Source organism: Mytilus edulis, chromosome 3, assembly GCF_963676685.1.
Source record: "Mytilus edulis chromosome 3, xbMytEdul2.2, whole genome shotgun sequence".
NCBI lineage: Eukaryota > Metazoa > Mollusca > Bivalvia > Mytilida > Mytilidae > Mytilus > Mytilus edulis.
In genome coordinates this window covers 95324361-95345058 of record NC_092346.1, presented here as the reverse complement: position 1 = coordinate 95345058, position 20698 = coordinate 95324361, and the positions used below count along the sequence as shown (strand labels likewise).

Here is a 20698-nt window from a genome sequence, read left to right as displayed (position 1 = left end):
GGCAAAATCAAAAACTCAAACACATCAATCGATTATCTGGTTTCATAGGAAGCTATGTCCCTTGTATGACGGTGGCGTAAAATGGTATTATGTTGACAACAATGTGTAAGCAAAAAACACAGAGGTACAAATCTCAAACATTTTGGTACAGCATTCAGTATTCTGTTATTATCTTAAACACTATAAATCAAACACCTATGTCAACAAAGTAAAACAAAAAGGCATGTAGACACTTTTTGTACAAAGCACATAGACAAAAACGAAGGGAAAAGAATACAAAAATTACCAAAACACAATAATATGATATCGAGATGTAAAAATACCGAGCAACGCCAACAGGAAATCACCAAAAAATGGCGAGAGTAGTATACCGCTGTTCAAAAGTCATCAATCGATTTCGAGAACAAATCCAGTTTACAAACTAAAACCGAGGGAAACACAAGAACTATGAGAGAAAAAATGGAAAACAGGGACTACACTGAAGTTGAACAAAAAACAAAGCCAAAATTCATAGAAACAAACTATTTAATAACAAATGCCATATTTTTGACTTGGTACAGGACATTTTAAGAAAACAATAGGTGGACCGAATCTTGTTTTATGGCAAGCCGAACCTACCGCTTATATGGTAATGTTCAAACAAAATTCTAATATAACAATACTATCTGGCAGAAATACAGCATAAACAAACGCAAAGACAGAGAACAAAATATATTATGCTCAGCACAACAAACATAACTGTAAATAACACCTTCAATCAACGACTATAAACTATAAGACATAACAGATTATCCAACCGAAATCACAACAGAATCATTAATAATAAATACACAAATACTGGATGTTTGAAATACCGAAACATGTCGTATAGCAATTTCAAATTTAACTCTCGGTAAAACAGTCATATTCGGGAATAACTCACGTTCGGTAGCAGACATACGACAATAGACGTTAAATCACAAATGATGGACAGTACAGTCAAGGTAAAAAGTACACAAAGACAAATAAAATTAACACGTTACTGAGACGTTCAAGAATGTCAGTATCAATAATCTATACTTCAAGACTATCTCGTATTATTTGTAAAGCTGATGATGGATATTTGCCAACCATGTCTTAGAATCTTCCGGTGACTTAAAAAAAAGGGGCGATACGTTATTTGACGTAACCCCGGTTTATTTACTTTCTGTTCGGACAAAGGTGACATTTTGAAAAGTCTTAGTCGCTGCAACCACTTGAAAACTGGATCAGTTTGGACATATATATTTCATATGTAGGTGAAGTGTGTATATTGCTGCTTAAAGGCATACGTATAGCACAGCATATGTCACAATTGCATTAATTAAGCACTCATAAATGTTAAAACTTTAAAACATGAATATCTTAATGTTTCAATGTAACATCGGTTCTTCCCTTTCGTTTTTCATATTTTAAAAACAACTACGTTTACAACTTATTTCATAAAATTGAGAATGGAAATGGGGAATGTGTCAAAGAGACAACAACCCGACCAAATAAAAAACAACAGCAGAGGGTCACCAACAGGTCTTCAATGTAGCGAGAAATTCCCGCACCCGGAGGCGTCCTTCAGCTGGCCCCTAAACAAATATATACTAGTCCAGTGATAATGAACGCCATACTAATTTCCAAATTGTACACAAGAAACTAAAATTAAAATAATACAAGACTAACAAAGGCCAGAGGCTCTTGACTTGGGACAGGCGCAAAAATGCGGCGGGGTTAAACATGTTTGTGAGATCTCAACCCTCCCCCTATACCTCTAACCAATGTAGTAAAGTAAACGCATAACAATACGCACATTAAAATTCAGTTCAAGAGAAATCCGAGTCTGATGTCAGAAGATGTAACCAAAGAAAATAAACAAAATGACAATAATACATAAATAACAACAGACTACTAGCAGTTAACTGACATGCCAGCTCCAGACTTCAATTAAACTGACTGAAAGATTATGCTTTCATCATATGAACATCAGGAACAATCCTTCCCGTTAGGGGTTTAGTATCATACCATCATAACATATATGAGAAGAACATAATCCGTGTCATGCCAACAACTGTTTTTAAAAAATAATGTGTTTAGTTCCTATGCAAAGACCTTATCAGTGAATCAATATTAACGCCAAAATATGCAATCTTTAATTACTTGACAACAGTATCGTAATTATATCCCTTCTTAATAAGTCTATTCAAAGGTTTTGTAAGTTTCTGAGGTGAATACTGACACCTTTGTGCTTTATAAAGAATATTACCATAAAAAATTGGATGTGAAATACCTGAACGTATTAGAAGTCTGCATGTTGAGCTATATTTACGAATGATGTCTTTATACCGATGATAAAATTTAGTAAATGTTTTGACTAGTTTGTGATATCGAAAACCCTGGTGTAATATTCATGTACTTTTTTCAAATTTATTTTTCAGATATTTTTTCCCATTATTCCAAGTCATCTTAATTAATGTATGTAATGACGGTTATTGTCTATAACTTTTGGTGTTGGCTTGTGAGGAGTAGATAATGTATAAAGTGTAAGTATTCCTAGAAGAAATACAACCAAACAAAAAAATCCTACTCTTGAAAAGTTAAAATGCAATTAGTAAAATAGTCATTCACAAAGAAACTTTAATAATGTAAAGTATTTACTAAAAATGTTATAAAGGAAAATCCATAAGATCGTCTTATTTGTTTCATTGGGATAAGTAATTCAGTGTAAAATGTTGTTGTCCTAAGTTGTTTTACATCAAGCTTTTGTCTTGCTCGCATTTTTTACTAATGTGTGATTGTTTTATGTACAATATTGACATTATAATGCTAAGTTAACCACAATCAATATGGGGAAAATAAAAACAGAATTCTAATCTTTTTTTTAATCTATAGCGTTTGAATTAATGAGTATTTTGTTTTTAAGTTTTCGATTCTCTATTTATAACGTTAATCAGTCATGGAATAATTGAATTATTTTCCTTTTTATTGAGTTCAAATTCTGAAACGGAAATACATCAGTTCGTTTTCCATGTCATTTGTGTTTTAATTGAACCTACTATTTTACAATCCTCTTAATGTAAACATCATAAAATAATTGATACCTTGACAGATATTGTTCTGCATTAAACAAATTAATTGTTTTGAAAGCATAGTATTCCAGGATGTTATGGGTTTTAACTATTTAATTGATCCCCCTTTAAGGATTAGTCTCCAATCAATCTTGTCAAATCTTTTGTGTTTACCTGATTTTGCAGAAATGACCGATGTGTAGCATTCTAATTACCCTATCAATCGAAACAATAATAAATCAAAAAAACAACATGAGAATAAAGGGGAAATCAAAGTCAAAATAGGTCGTTAAAACGGAGTATCTGTTCTATTCATTAAAAGAATATGACCTTAACATAAATGGATTTATATACTTGGAACCTATGATAATTATTGGTAGTCTATGGCCATGGGCATTTGCGCTGATAATTGATGTCGGCGAAAAAAAGATAAAACGTGATTATTGTTCTTAGTATAACATTTTACTTTCACTGTTTTTTTAAACGAAAATCGTAGAAATGAATACATTTTCCGATCCATAACTGTACCAATACAAGCGTCATACCATTAAGGTTTTGGTTTTTAGGTAAATAAAAAGCGTTTGTTTTAGGAAGTTAAAATATTATTATTATTATTATTATTATTTTAATTTTTATTCCCAGGTATCTTAGTTAATAAAACAGATACAGCTTGCTATCCTTTGCTATCCATTTAAAAATATCACTTTTGAATCTAAGGGACATATCAACTAAATACATAAGTAAAAAAATACTTATAAAACATATAGCAGATAAAAAATATGTACTTCCAAATGTAATAGTAATAGAATAGATAAACTTTATTTTATAGTCTGATTTTATGTCGTACTGTAAACCACTGTCCCAAGTTTGTTGACGTGTTAGGTGTTAGCTGACATGCTAAGTCAATCACTTTTGTATGTGCCTCGCACTAGTCAGGATCCTTTAATGTAGAGCTTGTCGTTGTTTGCTGCATATCATATATTTTATTCGTTTATTGTTCCTGACATAAACCAGGCCTTTAGTTTTCTCCTTTGACTTGTTTCAAATTTGTCATTTGCAGATCTTTTAAACTTATTTGTATATTGATATAAAATATTTATAGAAGCAAACGCTTACTAATGTTGCATATTTTTGCACGGACAAATCCATGACATGATATACTTCTGCAAGTGTTGGCAAATTGTGTAAAGATGAATATTTGAACAAAACAAGTGACAATATGTCTTTTTAATATCATTTACTGAAATTAGTATTTGGTCTGTTTAAATTTTTCCACATTTGTTTTTCTTTGTTCATCTCTTCCTCTGTTCTTAACCCGATGAATGAAAGACCAAATAAGAAATATGATAAACTCCAAAAGTTCTGTAATTGTCAAAATACTGGCTCCAAGAAACAGTCCTAGTTGTCCTCCTAAGTTTGCTGCAAAAAAAATAATTAACATGATTTGAATTGATATCACAATATCTACTTTAAATCAGAACATCGTTTTTTTTTGTTTCTTTTTCAATAGTTTAGTTAAATAAGTAAATTGATAATTATCGAGAGTATCATCTGCTTCGAACCTACTGTTTTGACTTTTTACTCTTTTTAAATATTCAGAATTTGTATATTTAATAAAAAAAAATAGCTTTCATTTTTATGATTCACAATAATATTTTGTAATTAGATAATTCCGTTTCAAGTTATCATGTAAAACAAGAACAGCAAAAACGGAGGTACAACCAGCACTACTTACTACTTACTCAGCATCAGAATCAAACTCCAGCTCGAATTGCTCAGTCAGAATATTTCTGAGTATGTTTTTTTTCACCTTTTAGTCCTTTAATTTTTTGTCTTGTTTTATATATGTTTTATGTTGTCACATACACGGGAAGCAATGTCATTGCAATTTTTTAAGCCTTAAATGGTTCGAGGTATATCGTAGACCTTACCAAATATGTCTCCAGCATTTTCATATTTCGCAACCTGTTCATTGATTGTGATCGACAAATCTTTGAAATAAATCCGGATGAGTGCAAAATTTGTCCTGAAAGGAAAATCAATAGAAAATAATAATGCATAGACGAAGACAGAAAATCGGCTATCCAAAAAGGTATTGTACTGTCGGATTAATTCAAAGTATAACACAAAGAAAAACGATCCACTGGTAGCAAAGAAAAATGATGGACATGAAATCAACATTCCACACAATGTCCAGTTGTTGTTATATTTGGTAGATACAGATTTCACAGGAGGTTTACTACATGTAGTATAAAGTCTTTATTACAAACATATGCTGAAAACATATTATGAATAAATAATGCATTTTAAATATAGTTTCTTTCATGAATAAAACGTGTAGTTCACATTTATGTACATTTATCGATATTACGTTTGTTATTAGATGTTATAAAAGTAAGAAAATAATCGGATAACATAAAACAAAGATTCATGACACAAACAGTTATTATAATTATGTCAGGAAACCAGGAAAACAGGATGGTAAGAAATCATGGTAGTAAATGTTAAGTGCTACCGTCCACCTTATGTCATTGGTTGTATTAATGATATGGTTAGATAATTACAGCATTGGACTGAATAATCACAGATGCCTTGTCATTCTGTTTTGCAGCAAAACATGATGACATTCTATAAGAACACAACATCTATCAAATATATGTATCATTAAGAATTAATAATATTCATTGTAATAAATTGTTTGTAATTATACTGCTCTCTTAGGGCGTCCTTGATTGACAATACAAATATTGTATTGTATTTTATGTTCTAATTGTGACCAGGTGGAATAAGGCTCATATAAATCGAATTGCAGAAAGTTCAGATATTTTAATAAATATAATATAGAAGGCAACGACAGATCTGAAATATACAGATAATGACAAATAAATACAACTTTACATATAAATGCATATGAATATATCATTTTGTAGCAAATAATGAATATTATGTTTAATTACACAATTGCAAATAAATAATAATGCAAAACACAGTTAAATGACAACTCTGAATGTAAACAATTTGTTAATCAATGCTAATGAAAACTGTTCACTAAAGTAAGTTGACCATACTACTATATAAAATACTATATAACATTGAAAGTTAATTACAGGTATTAAAATAAGAAAATATAAAGTTTGAAATACAATTAGCAAAGTAAATGAAACTAAATAAAATATTTAAGTCAAAAACATTTAACCATAAACTAATTTGAAAAACCCTTAAATGTAAATACCTTATAATGCTGGCTACGGCTCTTGATGTTGTTTCTGGTGTTACTTATTCTGCATTGACAATATAGTTAAAAAGTACAATATATATAGTCAATAGGTGAACTGTTAAACTAGATAAAACCAGATAAAACAACTATTAAGTAAGGTAGTTTGTCCAATAGCCAGTGGTGAGTGAATATCAAAGAGTCCAAATAGAGTATTTTGGATTCATTGAACCATATAATACAAAATATGTTCAATATAGTAAGATCATTATAATATAGGGTAAAATAGATATAAACTAAGTACAAAGTTGGGAATAATATCAAATAGATAATATGTATATAAATGAACTTGTCCACATACTCCCCAGCTAAGTATTAATCGTCTCGATAATGCAAATATCTATATCCACATACTCCCTTTACTATCATAATAAGTAACACAAAAAATAAGTCACAAAAATAGGACACAAAAATTAGAGACAAAAATAAGACACACAAAATAAGGCATAACTATGTACAACAAATGTCCTGAATAAATTTACTTAGAAAAAATAGAATTTGGAAGTCTATTTGGATTTGTATGTTTCCCTGCAGTTGCCCTAGTTGTTCGTCTTGGTATAAACTTATCATCTGAACTGTCGGATTCACTGCTGTTATCATCCACAGATTGTTGTATATTGCATTTAATGACATCACGACGATTCAAAGTTCTTGAAACACCAGCGCCATCATTAGGTTCTACAGAGACGGTGTTTTCTGACAAACGCACTACACGATAAACAGTTGAGCTCCAAGTGTCTTGTATCTTATTTCTTCCATGTACACCACGGTTTCTAATATACACCTTGTCACTGACACAAATTTCAGGATTAAAACGTTGTTCATCATGTTTATTCTTGCGGTATTCAGCACGATCTTTTGTCTGCTCCCCAGCTTTTTCGTAAGCATATCGTAAACGATTCTGATGCGCAATAATCCATTCGTCTAACGATTGATCAGTTTCATCAGTCTGATTTGTTCCCAGTAAAAAGTCAATTGGCAATTTAGGACTACGACCAAACAATAAATAATAAGGACTATAACCTGTTGTTGAGTTCTGTGACACATTGTATGAAAAGACAAGTTCCGGTAAATACTTTGGCCAATGTTTCTTCTTATCTGGCGAAAGTGATTTCAGAAGATTGTGTAGTGTTCTATTAAAGCGTTCACATTGTGCGTTTCCTTCGGGATGATAAGGTGTAGTTCGAGATCTACTAATTTGGTACAGTTTACAAAGCTGACAGATAACATCAGATTCAAAGTTCCGACCTTGATCGGAGTGTAGACGCTCTGGTACTCCATACACACAAAACCATTCAGTCAACAATACATTCGTAACAGTGTCTGCTTTCTGATCTTTCGTAGGTACTGCACGAGTAAACTTTGTAAAAATATCCGTCATAACTAATACATTTTCTTTTCCGTGTGCTGGTTCAAGAACAGTAAAATCAATTGCAAGTATTTGTAACGGCCTGCTAGCTATCAAATGACCCATTGCTGGTCTTATGGCAGGTTGTGGCATCTTTGAAACAATGCAACGTTCACATGATTTACAATAATCCTTGATATGTCTAAACATTCCCGGCCAATAACACCTGATTCTTATACTACAGAAAGTGCGCTCAATTCCTTGATGCCCTAATTTATCATGACAGTTCTTCAATACTTTGTCCCGTAACACGGCTGGTAAAATTAATTGTTTCAATTGTCCCTGATTTGGATCAATGATTACCCTATAAACTAAACCATCTACAACTTCAATACGGTCCCACTGACGTAATAATGTTACTAACGGCCTATCAAATTTCCGTTGCTCCGATCTCAATGGTTTACGTTTAGTGTTCCATATTTCAATAAATTTACCGACCACTGTATCCCGTTCTTGTAAATCTTTAACTTCCTGTCTATCTAAAGTAGGTAATGTAACGAATGCTTCCTCTGTATAAACTGATTTCCTTGACACAGACTGTATATCTGATGCTAAGTCATTTGGTACAACAGTTCCTGCAGCAAATGTTTGAAGTAGATTTTTAACATCCTCAGATTTTGAAAGTTCAATTTTATCGTGCATACGTGATAACGCGTCGGCATTGTTATTATGTTTGGCTTGTCTATATTTTACCTCAAAATTAAAAACGGCTAATTTTGACAACCATCTCTGTTCATGTGCACTAAGTTTCGATGTTTGTAAATAGCACAACGGATTATTGTCTGTAAACACTGTAAATTTGGATCCAAGTAAATAATCTCTAAATTTTTCTGTAATTGCCCAAGTTAAAGCTAGGAGTTCTAATTTTCTGGAACTATAATTATCCATATTGCGCTCATTTGGCCTTAAAGCACGACTAGCATACGCAACAACACGCAATTGTCCATCGATATATTGTGATAAAACAGCACCTAATCCTTGCATACTTGCATCAGTTTCTAAAATAAACGGTTCATCAAACTTCGCATAACTCAATATTGGAGCAGTAACTAAGTGTTCTTTCAGAGTATCGAAAGCAGTCTGACAATCAGTAGTCCATTCCTTACCAAATAATTTTCGTGGATGAGGTGTAAATTTTTGAGCCAATTTGTGTAAAGGTCCTGCAATTTTACTAAATCCCTGTGTAAATCGACGGTAATATCCTGCTAAACCCAAGAAAGATTTTAACTTCTTAACGGTTGTAGGGATTTCAAAATCTTGAACTGCACTGATTTTATCTGGATCTGTATGAATTCCTTCATCTGAAACGACGTGACCCAAATAGCGAACTTCTCGTTTAAAAAAATGACATTTGGAAGGCTTCAGTTTTAAACCATGTTCTCGTAATCTCTTGAAAACAACTTCTAAACGCTTCAAATGTTCTTCAATATTTGCAGAATACACAATAATGTCATCTAAAAAGACTAACAAAATGTTAAAAATCTCATCTCGAAAACATTGTTGCATTAAACGTTGAAATGTTGCAGGTGCATTGCATAATCCGAACGGCATTCGTAGATATTCGTAAAGTCCAAACGGTGTTGTAAAAGCAGTTTTCTCTATATCATCTTCATGCATCGCCACGACATTGTAACCACTAGTTAAATCCATTGTTGAAAACAATTTAGCTCCACTCAAAGCATCGAAGGATTCCTCAACACGAGGTAATGGATAAGCATCTTTGTAAGACTTCTGGTTCATTTTTCTAAAGTCCACGCACATGCGCAGAGAATTGTCTTTCTTTCTCACTAGAACAATGGGTGAAGCGTATGGACTTGTGCTTTCACGAATAATCTTGTTTTCAACTAGCTTCTGTATATGTTGCTTGACCTCTTCATACTGGTTAGGCGGAATTCGTCTATACGGTTGAACAATCGGTTCATCATCTACTGTGCGAATTTTATGTTTTACTGTCTTTGTATATCCAACATCAGTATCACTTTTCGAAAAAATGTCACTATAGTTATAAAATAATGTTTTTATTTCATCTCTCTGCTTGCTTGTTGTTGACAAATGACTAATATCTACAGGCATTTCAAAATCTTCTATCTTTGACAAATTCACATCAGTTTCTGCACAATAAGCAATATCATGAATATAAATTTCCTCTGTATGTCCAGTTCGTATAAATTCAACATGTCCTTGATCATGGTTTTCTACATCACCTTTCAATAAAATACCAACTCTAGTTCTTGGAGCAAGCCATATATCATCATCTCCAATATTAGCAACTCTAAAAGTTAATCGTCCATTTCGAACAGTAACAAAAGTATGTACAACAATAAAAGTAGAAGGCAAGTGTCCACTAGTGTGTAAAGGTTCAACAACAGCATCATACAATCTTGGTAAATTCGGCCCAGTTCCATTTAAAATAATCACAGAATTTGCAGGAATACGAACTGGTGAATTAGAACAAAGTTTAACAAATCCAATAGTATTACAATGTTCATTTTTGTCACAAGCTTTAAAAAGTTCTCTAAGTTTAAAATTTTCGGCTATTTCGGTAACTTGTTCTGAATACTGGTTCCCATAATCTTCTTGCAAAAGTTTCTTACATAAGCTAATAACGTTCATTCCCAAAAGTCCAGGGACATTTTCTTTTCTTATACGGGTATAACTGTCAATAGGATCCTTCACAATCAAAACACCTCTGTTTGGCAAACGTTGGCCCATAATGTCAATATCAACTTCAACATATCCTATATACGGTATACAAGTTCCATTTGCACCTTTCAGATTAAACGTAATATCAGTTTGTAGATCAGTACACCTCTTTAGAAAACGGTTATAAAACGACTCTGTAACTGTTGTAACAGTTGACCCAGTATCTACTAGACAGTTAACTTTAAATCCTGCAACGTAAGCACTAACGGTTGGACATTTACCCACTAAACGGTCAGCTTGAATTGAGTCCATATGGTTATCATCTACAATGGGACTCTTCACAGTAGATTCTACCCGTTTCCCGACTTCTTGGAATTCACAACTGGACAGTCTGCAATCTTGTGACCTGGCTCATTGCATCTAAAACATAACAAAGTACGTCGTTGTGGCTCAAACCTATTGTATCTACTGTTATAACTTGTTGGCTGTTGCTTTGTATTAACGATCTTTGTTAATGTTTCAATCTGTTCACTTTGTTTTTGGACAATACCCAATAACTGATTGAATTTATCGGATTGTTCACTACTACTGTCAGTTTTATCCTTACTAGCGCAAACATCAGTTGTAGGTTCTTCTGGTACAGTATCGGTTGTTTCATTTTTCGTTTTTGTGTTGTATCTTTTATCTTTATATTCTTCCTCCTCGGACCACATAATAGCTTCTTCACGTAAATCCAAAAATGGTATATGAGATTGTGCACGAACTATTTGCTTCAGATGTTTTCTTAAGTAACTGTCTTGTACATTTTGTGAAAATTGGTCGCACAATGTTTTCTCTTTATTAGGCATCCAAGTAGAATCTTTATTTGTAATTTTACTCATTAAATCCATTAACACATACGAATATTCCCTGAGTGATTCATTTGGCTTTTGCACACGGTCCAAAAAATTCTTCTGTAGTTTAGTAATGTTATCCTTTACACCAAAGGCATCTTGTAAAATTTCTAAAATTTGATCTGGACTTTGTCGAACAAGATGAGAACGGTATTTCACTTCATCTTTGGCAGAACCTTCAAGTTGTAAATATATAAAATCCGCTCGTTCTTGACGGGACATCTCACGTGCATGTAACACAGTATTAACATCTTCAATCCAATCTTCAACTTGAAAATTATACCCAGTAAACTTTGGAACTTTTCTATCTTTCTGCACATATACAACATTCTTTTCGTTAGATGGTGGTCTTTTTACTTCATTTTCAACACTAGGTTTCCAAGATAGTTCTTTAATTCTATTCTGCAATTCAGTCACTTGCTTTTGTAAAGACTTACAAGTAGGATTACTTGCCATTATGAACTTTCAAAACTATTGAAAATTACCACAAAAATATATACAAAAATTGCAAAAATACACAATATATAACTCCACTCTATATTCACAAAAAGTGAATCAATGCATAATTATAATCCAGCATGAATAATACACATAATCCAAAATGAATAAATCACATAATCCAGATTGAAAAAATACTAAACATATTTCATCATATGTCACCATGTCTCACAATATCACATATATTCCAAAAACACATATATTCCAAATACAAAAAAACAGTTACTTCATTGGTAAACGGTTTCGGCACTGTTTTACATCTCCGTCAATGTTCGTCTTCAATCGTAAACTCAGACAATGTTCGGATAAGTCCGTATATATTCCGATAACACAAATAATCTCCGTCACTGGTCGGCTCTTCCCGTGGATTTCCGGTCTGGTAGAAACTCCGTCAAAGTTCGTTCATCTCCGTGGATAGTCCGATGACACACACATTAACTTCGTAAATGTTCGGCTTCCTCCGTGGATACCCCTCTCAGCCGTCTGGTGGAATGCCAGCAGTCATTGCCTTCTGGTTTGTCGACGACGCCATTTGTGACCAGGTGGAATAAGGCTCATATAAATCGAATTGCAGAAAGTTCAGATATTTTAATAAATATAATATAGAAGGCAACGACAGATCTGAAATATACAGATAATGACAAATAAATACAACTTTACATATAAATGCATATGAATATATCATTTTGTAGCAAATAATGAATATTATGTTTAATTACACAATTGCAAATAAATAATAATGCAAAACACAGTTAAATGACAACTCTGAATGTAAACAATTTGTTAATCAATGCTAATGAAAACTGTTCACTAAAGTAAGTTGACCATACTACTATATAAAATACTATATAACATTGAAAGTTAATTACAGGTATTAAAATAAGAAAATATAAAGTTTGAAATACAATTAGCAAAGTAAATGAAACTAAATAAAATATTTAAGTCAAAAACATTTAACCATAAACTAATTTGAAAAACCCTTAAATGTAAATACCTTATAATGCTGGCTACGGCTCTTGATGTTGTTTCTGGTGTTACTTATTCTGCATTGACAATATAGTTAAAAAGTACAATATATATAGTCAATAGGTGAACTGTTAAACTAGATAAAACCAGATAAAACAACTATTAAGTAAGGTAGTTTGTCCAATAGCCAGTGGTGAGTGAATATCAAAGAGTCCAAATAGAGTATTTTGGATTCATTGAACCATATAATACAAAATATGTTCAATATAGTAAGATCATTATAATATAGGGTAAAATAGATATAAACTAAGTACAAAGTTGGGAATAATATCAAATAGATAATATGTATATAAATGAACTTGTCCACATAATAAATTGTATTATCGAGTAGAATTACTTTAATGTTCAACATTTAAATTTATTTGTATAATCAAAAGATAATGAATTCTTTGACTTTTTGTATTGGACGGTTTGGATATTGTACTGGTTTGTAAATATCTACCTGATCAACCCTTCGGGGAAACCAGTTAGTGCAGAAAGTTGTGATACAAAGAATTCGGATGGATATGTTCCAGTTGAGAATGAATATTCATATGTTGTATAATGGCATACTTGGGGACAATCGCATGTTTCCTTATGGTATGTTAGCAGTAGGTGCCCTGAAAAAGTTGATTCAATGATACAATGAACACTATAAGATAGAAAACAGCTAGCCTCAGTGATTAATATATTTTATTTTAAATCGGTTGGGAATAAGCTTCTCTTATTGGATAAAAAGGGGCCACATGACATTCATTATTCTTCAGTAATAAATTCCATCGGTCATTAACAGAACAAAACGGACAAGAAATTATAGAGAACTTGATTTAGTATTCATATACTGAAAAATTGCACTAAAATGAATAGCAGTATTACTACGACTGGTCTTCACTATTTGCCATACAAATCTCGAGTTTGGACATTTTGAGTTTATGAGAATTTCAAAAAAATATGTTTCCTCAATGAAATATACATAATAGTTTTTGAAGAACTGGCCATAATCGTGATATAATGACTGCCCGTAGGACAGTGGTATTGACTCTGACAGCGATAATGACCTCGTGTTCGGCTCAGTCATTAACACTATCTTAGTCAATACCACTGTCCTGTGGGCAGTCCATATATTACGATCACGACCAGTTTTTCAAGAACTATTATGTAAATAAAACACTTGCATTGATAAGTTATCATTTAACATGTAGTATTTCCTCTTTCTGGTATTATTAACTTCTGGGTCTTTTTATATAAATTGTATTTTGTATAACAGGCCTGTTAACAGCATATTATTTTCCCCGTTGCACTTCAATTTTAGGAAAGTGTCTACTTTGACGATTCGGTTATGGCGATAACTATAGATTATCGTTGATTATCCCAACGAGATTGATTTTCTCGTTTGAGCCGGCCGTACAGCGAAAGTTGGAAAAGCAATCGAGTTGATATGACCAATGATAATTTGTTTATCTCTATTTTATCTATGACGATGTTGCCAATTTCATGTCAATTTCATTAGCAACGCCACGTGCTTCTTAGTTTTAACGATAATTATTCATATTACCCGACTCCGCTGAGAAAGGAAATCATGAGTCAGCAAGATCAAATGAGAATTTCGTAAAATAACGATAAACATAGATACATAGAAACTCGGGGGTACAGAGTTCATGGAGTAAAATAGAAGTAAAATGAATCGTTTAATGACATACATAAAAACGCAATGATACACATTAAATGGGTGATAAAACAAAGCAAAGTATTTACTTACAGAATGTAGGATTTGAGCATGTCTGGTAATCGTGGTAAGAACAATATGGGCCATTTCCTGTAAAATTTAATGATAACAGTATTGATCTAAAAGAGCGCTCAGTTTGACAAAATATAACCTGATTCATTACAGTTCTACTGATGGTGCAAGACAAATTAAATTATACATTAATGACAAATTAATGTTATTCGCAAATTCATATGTTTTGAAAAAAAGGCAATTTCTTGGCAATTGTTAAGACTGTATTTGAATGAATGCGATAAAGAACGTAGAATATCAATATTGTTTACTGCTTTGCTGTAATGTTGTAAAGTTTTGAAAAAATACTTGAAGACAAAAAAATATTTTTTTAAACGAGATAAAAAAAAAGAAATGTTAGCTTCTCCATACATTAACCAAAGACCAAAGTAGAGTGAATTTAAGTTTTAATGATTAGGATGCAACTAAAGAACATACATCCCATGATGTTATAACAAACACTAAAACACACAAGCTGGATAATATTTTGAGTCAAATTGATAAAAATCAAACGAATTAGAAGTCACACAAATTACCGTTCTAAAAAAAATAGATAATAACTTTCAGCTTATGCCTGCATTTTTATTTTAATCAAGAAGAAATTTTTCGTCTTTAATTTCATTTAAACGACGTTTTTATGCATAGTTAAGAAATTGTATTTGACATAAACGCATCTTATATATTCCGTTAAAGGGGCACTAGCAACGAGATAGATAAAAATAATCCAATGTATGACTTGTTATGTTCAATTATTAATGAAAGTGAAATTGTGAAATTATAAATCGTTTTTAGTAGTATTTTGTCAAATTAGACTGTTAAACATGTTTAATGAATTATTCACTTGCAAGTGAATAATTCGACGTATCTATGTGAACTTCAACTGAACCTCTCACATAGAGATGGATAAAGCATGTAGTGTAAGTGTTCGGCTATTTAAAGGAAAAGAATGTCATCATTGAAAGGTAAACAAAGGTAAATCATTTTATTGACGATTAGATCCACAAAAGAACATTATCATACAAGGAAAAACGATGATTGTTATATGATATCAATTTATAACAGGAAATTTAACAGACCTAGAAAAATCCAATTGCTTTGTTTTTATTTCTATATGTATGTCTATATCGCTTATATGACAATCAAAAATATTCGGAGGTCAACTCGATCCTTAATGAGATGGCGTTAGGAATAATATACACACGAACCGAAGTTACATATCAACGAGCCCATGCCCTGTAAATTAATTGTTTGAGACGTTTTGTAAATTGTATAAATGTTTTACATGGTTATAAATAATATATATATATATATAAATATAAATTGGTGAACATTAATTTGACAGCTAGTGCCCCTTTAATTCAATTTAATCTAATATACCGAAATGTATTGACTACGTAAACAAATATTCTCAAAAAGAGAAAAGTGTTATTAAAAGTTGAATCGGAGAAACGTGACTTAAATATCTTTTATTTCAATATTCATACTATCAAAAGATAACATTTACTTGCTGAGCTAAGTGTTTTTTTCTAATTCAAATCCGTTGTCGTATGCTAAATTAAATGACATTTTCCAATTCATATCCGTTCAAAATGTGGATGGTATTGCGCATATGGCACTTGAATGAAACATCTACATTTGTAAGATAAAGAACCGTAGTAACAACGCAATCTAGAATTCTTGAATTTCCAAAATTCTGTGCCATACTAAGTATTAGAGTCGTATACGCTGAAACGATAATACAGTTTAAAACCGAACATTGACTTGACTTTCGACGACTTAATAATTGTCGTCGATGGGACTGATATTCTAGAATGGTTAGCTTATCCTCCAGGTTTTGTATATCTTTTTGAGATCCTTTATCCATCAAGCACCATCAGTTTGTAAACTGTTTGAGATAGCTTTATGACATTTAGTGGATCTTAGATAATTCGTTGTACAGAAAATTTAGATTAAGATCTAGAAAAGAAGGTAATAAAAGATCCTTGATATTATTTTCAATTGACTGCACATTTAAAATATAAAACTCTGTTTGTACCAAAACCAAAATAGGACATTAACAAAAAAGCAAAGGTCAATCAAAAGTTAAATATTATTTAGTAGAAGTGCGCTCCGGACGCATAGAATTTAAGACGATTGTTATCAATATTTGTTTTGTACGGTTATGTTTACCTTTTGACAAAAAATCTGTGCATCCACATTTATGCTGAATTATTTCATTCCAACATGTCTGATAACATCTAGAGGAGCTGTAATCGGGTTTGTTCACGCATGTCTTGTTTCCAAAAGCCGTATATGGCGCAGGTAAAAACTTATACTTGAAACAAAGAAATCTGCATTATTCCTGACTTGACTTTTAATATAGAAATGAGGAAAATTATATAAATTTGAAGTATCCTCCTTACTGTAGTTCATTCTGAAAGTTTGTGTGCATATATATAGCTTTATCTTTTCCTAGAAGTTGGCACAAGTCATGTAAACTGTATTTTATGACAAACATTAAATTTTCAATAGTCAAATTATCATGCAAAGCTCAAATAATACACTGATTCAAGTTAAAAAAGCTCAGATTTCGGAATCAGGATTGTTCTCCTGATACAAAAACTGTTACTCTAAACACTTGTATTTGGTTTAAATGACAAATGTGTAGACTGATACGAGTGTTTCTTTTTGTCTCGTATTCCAAGAGCTTTGAATATCAGAATTATTCTGATCTGTAAATTATCCGATTTGTTTAATTTCATATTTCTGATTGTTGCATTTTGTCTGAATGTCGACTCGCATGGCGGTGGAGAAAAAATAGTAGGAGAGGTTTACCCTATTTAAGCATCTGTTTCTTTCGAATTTCATGCGATTTCATCAGTGTTTTTGTGTTACTCTGATTTGTATTTCATTGATGCATATGTGTGATTGCATACCGTTAAAATGGCGACAACTATTATTTAACCTTAATTGACTGTTAATATAAACCGTAGCAGTTAAGGATGCAAAAACCATGAATAACTGCGGTATGTTAAAAAACAAAAATAATCCATACCGTTTTTAAGCTATCAAATTCCCCCAAACATAGAATAGTTCTGTTTTAACCAAAATAAAGTGCGTCATAACAGAAATTCCTCTTTAAACTTTGTTATATAAATTTTTACAATAATTGTTTCTGGAAAATATGTTATCCATTTGTTATAACTATTATTTACGTTTTTAAGATTTGAAATTCTTTTTTCCGATTTTACAAGGTCGGCACTTTCCAATACTTAGATATTTATCAAAGCTCTATAAACGGATAACATTAAGCACATCGGAATTATCTCGGGCTGTTCAACAGATTATTTACAATGCAAACATGTTTGACATCGAGTGACTAATAGAATTGAGAATTGAACTGGAGAATGTGTCAAAGAGACAACAACCCGACCAAATACTTATTTACAATTGAAAGTTTTCATTTCTATGATTAAACTAAAAAATGTAATTCTACTTTGAAAAGCAATTATTAATCCTTTGTTATAATTAAATGTACACACATCTTTCCTTCGTATTTCAATGAAAGCTTCCGAAGCAGGTTTAATAACAAGTCCTTCATTTGTCATGATTGGTTCTACTCGATGGTCATGGACAGCTATCTAAACAATAAAGTATTTCTTATGTAACATATGTGATATAGAAATGGCTTACAAGTACCGATTCATATAATTGAAATTGCAGTTTTACTGAAAAATATATGTATGAATATCTGTTATTTTTCTTTTTTTTTAGATAAAATTCGTAGCCGCCTTTATCATTTCATTCATATAATATTCTGAAGTTTTATTCTTCGGTTTAAGTACTGAAATTACTTACCTTTACTCCTGATGAAAGGGAATGACTGAAATAGTCAAAATAAGTCATAACGTTAACGTACAATTGTAGGTTAAATATAGCTCCATACATAGCTGTGTATTGGGAACCATCCGAGTTGAATCTCAAACATAATCCCATGTCGGTGTACACAGGTGAAAATGCATCCTTCAGTTGTACATTGTCAAATAGTGAAAGGTAAACTGATTCCCATATATTTTTTGAGTGATTAAAAAGGTCTTCTTTGGTTTTTGCTTCAAAATATCCTTCCTCTTTATAGAATGGGTCGCTCCAGTTGACTTTTTGACTAAACGTATACAAAGCACTTGTAGTCATATAAAGGTTATTAGTTTTGACATCCTTTTTCATTCCTTCACTTGAACGCGGACTCATATTACAAATAGTTACCGTCGGGAAAGATAACTTTTCTTCAAGTTGAATGTAGGTATTTGAAATAGTTGGGTAGCTGTAGTAATTCTTCAGTTCCGCAATAACTGTGTAAATCAGAAATACAGCGCATATGAGCCAAACTATTATCCAACAAATACTGTAAAAAAAAAACCAACATTGAGTTTGCAATAAACGCACTTGATGTTTTAATAATTTTTTTTTTTAACTTATCAATTGTTTAGATCAGAGTATATATATAGACCCTATATAAAAGTTTATATATATCAGAATTTACTTGCAGTAAACCTCTAAAAGAAGATGATGTTCCTATGCTTAATCCTTGAATCATAAATATGCTCAAACATTTTACAATGCTAAACTTAACAATAAATACGAAACTTTTGAAATGAACTTAATTTCTTTGTTACCTTCGTATCAACTGTCGTGGGTTTTGTCGCTCAAAAGTAATCTTATTCAATCCATGAAATCCAGTTGTCTGTGTAAAGTTTGTCCATATGTCTTTTTCAGAACAAGAGTCTTCATCATTGTGTTTTTTGTCTTCTTTTCCCACCATTTGTGCACCTGTTTCGTTCATGATAGCTATTTTCATTTCAATTTGACTAATTTAGAAAAGTAATACTACGTCAAAATTGTTAATGAAATTAAGCTCTATAATCAAAGTAAGGTAAATAGAATGATGAATTGAATGCTTTCTCTATGTTAAAAAAAAGAGTTGTTTGATATTTGAGTATTTACGCTATCGATTCTGGTATCCCTATACAAATAGTTAGTATTGTTAGAACAATTATAGAATTCTTTCGTGTTTATTCTTTTTTTTCTTTCAAAATCGTTTCAATCATTTGATCAAAAGATTAATGTTTGTTATTGACTGGAGTAATTATTAGAATGATCAAGTTTGGCACTATTCTAGCATTTCAATTTCTACATTGGTGGCTATACTTTAAATTAGTCTGTCATTCAGGTTATTATTCATTTACAACTTTAAACTAGTATTACTTTTCTAGATTGTAGCCAAATTTAATTAGAAAAACATCCTACTAATGAAGATGTCAATAAACGAAGTTCATACTTAGGGTCAGAAACTGAATACATTTGACTAAACCTAGACCGATATGGATGAGAATCAGTGTCTCATTTAGTCGAATCTTATTTTATGGACAATAACTTCAATGAGAAGTCTTTGGTCAGTTTTGTATGTATATCACGTTATGTTGGTCATTTTGGCATTCGAACTTTCCTCTTTATCTATAGTATTTCAAGGTAATGGCGAAAAGTGTGAAATTATGTTAGAAATGTAGTGGCAGAATAAGTTTTGTTTGATTTCCCCGACAATTTCCAGGCTAGTGTTTTGATGTCAGTCTAGTCAGCCAAACATCTGTTTCGTCTATTTTTACACGTTGTAGTCATGTTTTTCATTTGTGAAAAAGAACACTAGGATAGTTTGTATAAGAGATGTGATTTATCATTTCTGTCAAGTTTCAAGTGTTTTGGGTATGTGCTTACAGAGAAGAATTCGCTAATAATTGTATATGTCCATAAGGATAATTTAACTTGTAAAAAGACATAATAACGGAATTTAAAATTTGAAAAAAAAACCAATGCAAAAAGGATTAAGAAGACCTCTACCCTGTACGCTTTATGCTTATTGAACCTGGACCAAAGAATCAGGGAGGTGAAACGAAATGGTGAAGTTTAAACCATTCCTTCGTATTTTACGGTTGATTGACCGTTATGGAATAACCGTTTAACAGATGATATCGGATATGTTCCTTATGTCGTAACTATAATCCACTTCCCATTTCACCACGAATTTGACCTACATAATTAGACGATTTACTGGGTATGCCACAACATGAGCAACACGACGGGTTTCACTTGTGG

At 31.8% G+C, this 20698-nt stretch overlaps 1 protein-coding gene across 1 annotated transcript; it reads right to left on the bottom strand.

Annotated features, from left to right (window-relative positions):
• Positions 1-3871: 3871 nt before the first annotated feature.
• On the bottom strand, positions 3872-19481 carry LOC139517832 (acid-sensing ion channel 5-like). The gene is made up of 8 exons (XM_071309285.1): positions 19225-19481; positions 18410-18953; positions 18094-18192; positions 16742-16886; positions 14555-14611; positions 13259-13415; positions 5006-5100; positions 3872-4493 (listed from the first exon to the last, which is right to left on the bottom strand). The coding sequence occupies exons 1-8, from the start codon at positions 19404-19406 to the stop codon at positions 4321-4323; spliced, it is 1452 nt and encodes a 483-aa protein (XP_071165386.1). The 5' UTR covers positions 19407-19481; the 3' UTR covers positions 3872-4320.
• Positions 19482-20698: the final 1217 nt, after the last annotated feature.

Excerpts from the sequence above, each read along its gene's own strand:
- LOC139517832 (XM_071309285.1), bottom strand. The coding sequence starts at position 19,406 with ATGAAAATAGCTATCATGAACGAAACAGGTGCACAAATGGTGGGAAAA. Across the intron at positions 18,954-19,224 it reads CCACGACAGTTGATACGAAG|TATTTGTTGGATAATAGTTT; the intron begins GTAACAAAGAAA and ends TTTTTTTTACAG. Across the intron at positions 16,887-18,093 it reads TTGAAATACGAAGGAAAGAT|TATAAGTTTTTACCTGCGCC; the intron begins GTGTGTACATTT and ends CTTTGTTTCAAG.